At 40.4% G+C, this 7,833-nt stretch overlaps 1 protein-coding gene across 1 annotated transcript; it reads right to left on the bottom strand.

Moving 5' to 3' along the window:
- Positions 1–3,205: 3,205 nt before the first annotated feature.
- LOC106701256 (integrator complex subunit 6-like) lies at positions 3,206–6,798 on the bottom strand. Its single transcript, XM_014480908.2, has 4 exons — positions 6,675–6,798; positions 4,115–4,489; positions 3,670–3,763; positions 3,206–3,302 (listed from the first exon to the last, which is right to left on the bottom strand). Exons 1-4 carry the CDS (start codon positions 6,796–6,798, stop codon positions 3,206–3,208), a joined length of 690 nt encoding a protein of 229 aa, XP_014336394.2.
- Between the last annotated feature and the right edge of the window lie 1,035 nt (positions 6,799–7,833).

Consider the following 7,833-nt stretch of genomic DNA (forward strand, 5'->3'; position numbering starts at 1 on the left):
TTATATATAGTAGTGTGTATATGTTAATCCCAAACTCCTAATTTATACCCTCCTGCTCCCCTGCCACCACTATCACTTTGGTAACCGTTAGTTTGTTTTTGATGTCTATTTGTTTTGTAAATAAGTTCATTTATATCTTATTTTTAGATTCCACATATAAGTGATAAAACATGATATTTGTCTTTGTCTGGCTTACTTCACTTAGTATGATATATGATAATCTCTAGGCCCATTCATGATGCTGCAAATGGCATTATTTCATTTTTATGGCTGAATAATATTCCATTATTATAAATATATAGATAATGGAATATTGTATATATATACATATATACATACCACATCTTCTTTATCCATTTATCTGTAGATGGACAGATTAGGTTGCTTCCATGTCTTGTGTGTGAGCTAAGTCACTTCAGTCATGTCTGACTCTTTGTGATCCTATGGACTGTAACCTACCAAGCTCCTCTGTCCATGGAATTCTCCAGACAAGAATACTGGAGTGGGTTACCATGCCCTCCTCTAGGGCTTCCATGTCTCAGCTATTATAAATAAACATTGGGGTGCATGTGTCTTTTTGAAGTATGGTTTTCTTCAGATATATGCCCAGGAGTGAGATTACTAAATCATATGGTAGCCTGACTGTTCATTTTATAAGGAACTTCCATACTGTTTTCCATAGTAGCTGCACCAATTTACATTCCCACCAACAGTGTAGGAGGGTTCCCTTTTCTCTACACCCTCTTCAGAATTGTTTTTGTAGACTTTTTGATGATGGCCATTCTGACTGGTGTGGGGTGATAACCTCATCATAGTTTTGATTTGCATTTCTCCAATAGTTGGAGACATTGAACATCTTTTCATGTGTGTGTTGGCCACCTGTATGTCTTCTTTGGAGAAATGTCTATTAAGATCATCAGTCCAGTTTTTTATTGGATTGGGTATTTTAGGGGTGGTATTGAGCTGTATTAACTGTTATATATTTTGTAAATTAATCCCTATCAGTTGCATCGTGGAGAAGGCAATGGCACCCCACTCCATTACTCTTGCCTGGAAAATCCCATGGATGGAGGAGCCTGGTAGGCTGCAGTCCCTGGGGTCGCAAAGAGTCGGACACGACTGAGCGACTTCCCTTTCAGTTTTCACTTTCATGCATTGGAGAAGGAAATGACAACCCACTCCAGTGTTCTTGCCTGGAGAATCCCAGGGACGGGGGAGCCTGGTGGGCTGCCGTCTATGGGGTCGCACAGAGTTGGACACGACTGAATTGACCTAGCAGCAGTTGCATCATTTGCAAATATTCTCTTCCATTCCATAGGTTGTCTTTTTATTTTGTCTATGATTTCCTTTGCTCTACAAAAGCTTTTAAGTTTAATTACAATGTTTATCAGTACAGCAGAATTTATGCGTTAAATAAAATTGTCATAGCAGTAAAAATATTAAAATGCGATTGTTAGAGTATTAATGGAAAAAGCCATATCACTCTTGACACAGTTATTTAAAAGGGATTGCTTCACTGCCTTTATAATTTTTAAAATATGTTTGTTAAACATCCTGTAGAAGAGAGTCATCTTCAGTATTACAGATTCCTGTACTGTTGTGTTAAGATTCACCTGTACTTTGGGATCTTCATGAAACATACTTTCTTTTGGAATATATTTCATTGCTAAGATAGTGTAAACATTGCTTTCACCTCAATGTAGAAATACTGTTATTTTGCTTGTTTTTCTTTCAGCACCAAAAAATAAACCTTATTTTGCATTAAAAAAAAATCCCACCACAGAAGCACTCATGTTAGAGATTGATTAAATAACCAGAAGACTGGAATCTTGAAGGGCACATTGAGAATCCTGCCTACTACTCAAGCCAGAAGAGGACAGCTGCATCAGTCCAGTCCACTTCGGGACAGCCTGGAAGGACATGGTGAAGGGTAATCCTCCCAGGGAAGAACTTTGAGCAGTGCACCTGTCGTTCCTTCTGCCAGGAGAGATGGCCACAAGTATGAGTGCATAGCTATGCCTAGGTCACGTCCATTTCATTGGCCGAGAGGTCGAGGGCTTTGAGGATACATAGTTGAACATTTGGGACAAGGAGGTCCAGGGGAAAAGTACATGGATGCACCTGTCCAAATGGATACATGATATGAAGATACTTGTGTCTTGTGAGAATTCTCCATAAATAAGCTTACCAGAGCAGAATTTTAATAATCTGATGGATAGGTATTCATCATCTAGACCTCAATCAGCTTCCTTATCCAGCATTCAGGTCATAATCCAGTGGGCTCAAGAACCAAGTGGCCAAGGTGGCAGGGATGGAGATTATGCTTGAAGTAATTCTAGAAAGCAGTTTGTTTTTTCTGCCATAGTCGATTCATAGGTCTTGAAATCAAGGGGTGGAGATGGAAGTGCCTCCTCTCACTACTTATCCCTAAAATGCTTCCCATCCCTGTTACTTTGTTTTAGTGAACCAGAGATCTTAGTCCACTAAGGAATACAACAGTGATGACATTGATGTGGAATTCAAACTGTCAGCTAGCCATTTTGGTCCCCTCATCCCTTTCCATCAAGAGGTGAAGAAGGGGATCCCCTACAGGCTTGGGTAGTGGAACCTGACAGTCAAAGGGTTTGGGGGTTCCTACTATACAAGGAACTACTATATACAAGGGGCTAAAGAGGAGTATACCCAACATTGCTAAAGAGCTGACTTACTCTCACATCTTCTGATTAAAGTTTATGGAAAACGATAACCCACTGAAGGCAGGACATCTAGCCCAGACCCTTCAACAATTAAGATTTAATCATCCTACAAGGCAAAGAACCATGACCAACTGTAGGGCTGCCTCTGGGCAAAAGGAATAAGAAATGAGTAGTGAAAGAGAGCAGTTATGACTACCAGCTACAACTATTGGACCTGCTCCCAGGACTGTACATTTAGCTTAATGTGTTAATAACATCCCCCTCCTCAGGTAGGAGAACAAAGACAGACAACAAGCTATACTTTCACAGGAAATTCTTAGGGCAATAGCCCAGCTTTTACTGACAGAGAACCGTAAAATTGAAAGGCTCCACTGCTTTTTCTCTTAGCCTCTAGAAGGGCAGTTTTCTTGACAACAATATTTTAAGAAGCTTCAGCAGCATCTCATCCCACCATGCAGCATAGAATATGTGTACTTGCTTCTCATTGTTCTTTGCAAGAACACGGTTATCTATTTTTCTTGTGATTGACTATTTTTGCTCAAGCAGTCGGATTCAACTTTTTCTAGGACCTTTTCAAGTTGCTGAATTAAGACTACTCTTTTAAACCTGAAAATAAAGAGGCATTGAATTAACCAGAAGATATTTAAGCATCTATGATGTGTAAGGCACAGTAATAAATAGAAAATAGACCTTGAAATCTACATGGGAACACAAAACATATCCTAATAGAAAGATACGGTCTAGGAAAATACCAAGAGAGGCAATCAAGGGCCCAGGCCCACTCCAGACTATAGTGAGCTTTGAAGGCTCTGTGGATGAGTTAGACTAAAATAATAGTCATCTAATACCTATGGAAATAGCATAAGGTGTAATTGAGGGCCAGAGTTTGGCATAAACAAGGCCTGTTCCTGCCCCTGTTCAGCATTGGGCAGAACTGCATTAAAAAAGTTGAGAAGTTCTTTTTTATACTCACCTTGCAGCTTCCTTGATGGTAAATTCAACAAAATTTTTCTTGACTGAAAGAGGTCCTTGTACTTCTTCAAACAGAGTGAAAATTCTTGCAAAATCTGAAGATATTAAAAAAAATAAGTATTTCTAAAGAGATGAGAATAGTGCATCTACCACTTCAGCAACCATTCTTCATGGGCTACAATGTTACACTCTATTTCACAGTGTTACACATGCCTTTCCAGTGATGAATTATAACACCTGTACATCTCTACTAAGGAAACTACTGTAAACATTAACCATGCAAAACAAAAAAAACTAACAGGGGTATTAGGAATTTTTAGGCAAACTATCGTAAATTATGTAAAAACCCAATTCAATCAAAAGATGAGTTCAAGATGTAGGTTCAGTTTACTCTAAATTGAGAAACTTCCTATGGTTTTATTAATAGATATTCTTTCACTACTTACTTCGTCCAAACTTCCGAACTTCTTTCATTAATTCATATTTTATATCATCATTAATTTTCTGTGCCATAGCAGGACTAATCTGCAATTTATTTGGCACAGTTCCCTTTGAAGACATTGCTGCGGCTTTGGAGCCACCTGCAGAGACACTGCAGTTCTTGGTTCCTCCTATGAGTGCATTATTCCTAGGTTTGAGAATCGGCCCATCTTTCTTGAGACTAGTGAAATCATCAGACAGGGAATCCACTTGGTTGAGTGGGATACCATCTCCTGCCGTATTCATAAGCTCTGATGAAGCAGATTTTGAAAAGAAGCCCCCAGGTGGAGTTTGATTATTTTCCATCTTCTCCTCATGAACATCGTGAGTGACAGTAGCAGCTGCAAACCAAATTAAGAGATTGAGCTGTGAGTTAGATGCATCTTACCACCCCCACAGGGACATCCCTGTGCACTGAAGTTTTGAAGAAATTATTTCATAAAGCAAGAGGATGTTCCAAGTGGAAATAGATCCCCAAAATAGGACTGAGCAAGGAGCATACAACAGACCACTTCTTCTCTCTTGACACTCTCAATACATACAGTAATGTATCTGAACAGTTCAACTACTATGCAAACATTCATAGAGCCCTGGCACTCATGATTTAATGTCTCCTCAATGCTCTGTATGAGTTGAAAAGCTGAAAGTCTCACTCGATGTCAAGATGTCTGATATCCACAGTCTATCACCTCAAATCCCTGTCAGTACATGATCCTCCTCATCCATCTTTTCTGTCTCAGAAAAGTGAATTTCTTTTTACTCCAGGTCTGACACCTCTCCTCCATTGACTCATCGTCCTCTGTGCTGGGCACCATGCCAGGAGCTGGGGGCAGCCTCCAACAGCACACAAAGAAACAATCCCCACCCTTATGGAATGTCTGTGCTCATGGGAAGGCCAGGCAGGAAGTGTACTATGATCCAACAAAATAATTACAGTTCAAATTCGTGTTTGGGGAGAAGCAAGCAGGGAGGGGACAGAGAGCAGGAGGGGGAGCCCCAGTGGATCACGAGGTCAGGCAGATCCCTTCTGAGCAGGTGTCCTTTGGGCAGAGGCTGGAGGAGGAGGGAGAGCTGGCCTGTGCCCATACAGATGACACGTGTTAGGAGAGGATGTTGGGCCCAGGTTGTGCTGAGTTGGTGGACCAGAGTCAGGAGCTCATATTGTGCTCTGAGTGCCAAGGAAAGGTAATGAGGCATTTTCAGCATGGATGTGGTGTGATCTGATTTCTGTGTTGATATGATCACTCTGGCTGCAAGTCAGAAAATGAGGTAGATGAAAAAGTTGGAAAGTAGAAAAATAAACTACTGGAGTATCTTGGTGACACGATGGCAGCATAGATCAGAGGAATGGAGAGTAATGGTGGGATGTGAGATTTATACTTAGTATCCAATTGCTGAACTTGCTAAGCAATATAAGTGAAAGAATAATAGAAGAATAAGAATCTCGAGTGAATCCGAATATTTTAGTCTGAACTACTGGATAGACCAAGTGTGTGCAGGTATTAAGCAACTGCTTGCAAGAATGGAGTGTGGCCAACCTTTCCTGATTCTAGTTCAGTGACCTCACATTGGTGGCCTGACCTAGGCCATGGTGGGACTACTTATGCTACGGATATCTGCAAACTTTAAATACTAGGACTTCTAAACCCTTCCATGTCCCCTGTACCTGTGGATAACAGGTTGTTATACATTTATGTACATTACATCTGATGAATGGTATTATTAGCTGAGATACAGATGGCTAAAAGTAGAGCATTTTTGAAATGGGAAAAGGTCAGAAGATCATACATGTAGAACCAGTTGAATTTTAGATATTTAGTATTAATAAATACTCAATGGAAATACCATGTAGGCAGTTGTATATGAGTCTGAAGTTCAGGAGCAAGTTGTGGTCTAGAGGAATAAAAGTAAGAATTTTTGTAGTGTGAATCATGTTTAAAGCTGTAAGACTGCATGGGATCATCTACAGAGATGGTGGATTGAAGGGAAAGGAGCCCAATATTCAGCTTTGGGTCTCTGCAGTACTTAGAGGTGGGAAAGAAGACAGAAAAGGAAGGAAAAAAATAAGTCACTAATAAAAGGGCAAGGAATCTAGGAGAATGTGGTGTCTGGGGACACTAAAAATTTTCCATGGAAGAGGGAGTGAACAACTGTATCACATGCTGCTGAGAAATTAATGCCAAAATGTAGCAGACACTGGTGACTTTGACACTGTTTCATTGGAGTACCATAAGAAGGAGCCAGACTACACTTAGTTAGAGCATGAACAAAATGTGAGCACAGGAAGAATGTGAGCAGATCTGTCCTCTTATTTAGCCCTTCATCTCCTTCTGTCTCAGGTAGCTGCTTTATTAACTCTTGCAGCAACTCCAAATGATTAGACCTAACTAGTCCCTTGCCCCTCTACTTGCAAGTATGCTCATATCTGTCCATCCTTCAAGGACATAACTATAAGCTTCTTTTGACATGACTAAACCCGAGAGATAGAGTTCCCCTCTCCTTGATTGCTTAGCCGTGGTGACATACTTCGCCTTCTCTTAGATGATGAGTGGCCCTTGGGCTCTCCAGGATGTTTCCTTTGTTTTTGATGCCCTGCTGTGACTTGAACTGCTTTATCATGCTTCATTTTCTGAAAAACATCAGTGGACATATTCCATTAAAGATAAAATGCAGTCACAGGCTTCATGCATATACAGCCATGCATTTATATCATTAAAAGAGGTTTTAATCATGGGTCAAAGATTTACTGTCACTTAACACACACACTGGGATGACCCAGAGGGATGGTATGGAGAGGGAGGAGGAGGAAGGTTCAGGATGGGGAACACATGTATACCTGTGGCGGATTCATTTCGATATTTGGCAAAACCAATACAATATTGTAAAGTTTAAAAATAAAATAAAATTAAAAAAAAAGAAAAAGAAAACACAATCCAATTTCAATCCAGTCTAAGTGAAATAAGGAGAAGGTAAAATAGGAGGTGTTGGCCAAAGCCAAACATGGTACAACTCTGATTATTAAGAATGCTGGGAAATGAGTGGTTCTCATTAACCAAAGTGATAAATACATGGTTATCCCTAAATTTAGAGAAATACACACCATTTTGTTTTAGCTCTTCTTGGGGAGGAAAAAAGGAAAAATTTTTTTGTCATTTTGTGCTTTAAATCTATTAACACACTGATTAACACTTTATTAAATGGTACATGTTGATGGTGAAAGTTAGAGTACTGATAATGTAAATCCTCACATTTCTAACCTATGGAGATTCAAATATGTCACCTTTGGGGCTGGGCAGGTCTTCAGAGTATTTTTCAGTGTTGGTGGCAGATAAAACATGAAATTGAAGGGTATACTAGGTTCAGTTCAGTTCAGTCTCTCAGTCGTGTCCGATTCTTTGTGACCCCATGAATCACAGCACGCCAGGCCTCCCGTCCATCACCAACTTCCGGAGTTCACTTACACTCATGTGCATTGAGTCAGTGATGCCATCCAGCCATCTCATCCTCTGTCGTCCCCTTCTCCTCCTGCCCCCAATCCCTCCCAGCATCAGAGTCTTTTCCAATGAGTCAACTCTTCGCATGAGGTGGCCAAAGTATTGGAGCTTCAGCTTTAGCATCATTCCTTCCAAAGAAATCCCAGGGCTGATCTCCTTCAGAATGGACTGGTTGGATCTCCTTGCAGTCC

This window comes from Bos mutus, chromosome X (assembly GCF_027580195.1).
Source record: "Bos mutus isolate GX-2022 chromosome X, NWIPB_WYAK_1.1, whole genome shotgun sequence".
Taxonomy (NCBI): domain Eukaryota; kingdom Metazoa; phylum Chordata; class Mammalia; order Artiodactyla; family Bovidae; genus Bos; species Bos mutus.

Excerpts from the sequence above, each read along its gene's own strand:
- LOC106701256 (XM_014480908.2), bottom strand. The coding sequence starts at position 6,798 with ATGTCCACTGATGTTTTTCAGAAAATGAAGCATGATAAAGCAGTTCAA. Across the intron at positions 4,490-6,674 it reads ATCATCTAAGAGAAGGCGAA|CTGCTACTGTCACTCACGAT; the intron begins GTATGTCACCAC and ends TTTGGTTTGCAG. Across the intron at positions 3,764-4,114 it reads AGTTCGGAAGTTTGGACGAA|ATTTTGCAAGAATTTTCACT; the intron begins GTAAGTAGTGAA and ends TAATATCTTCAG.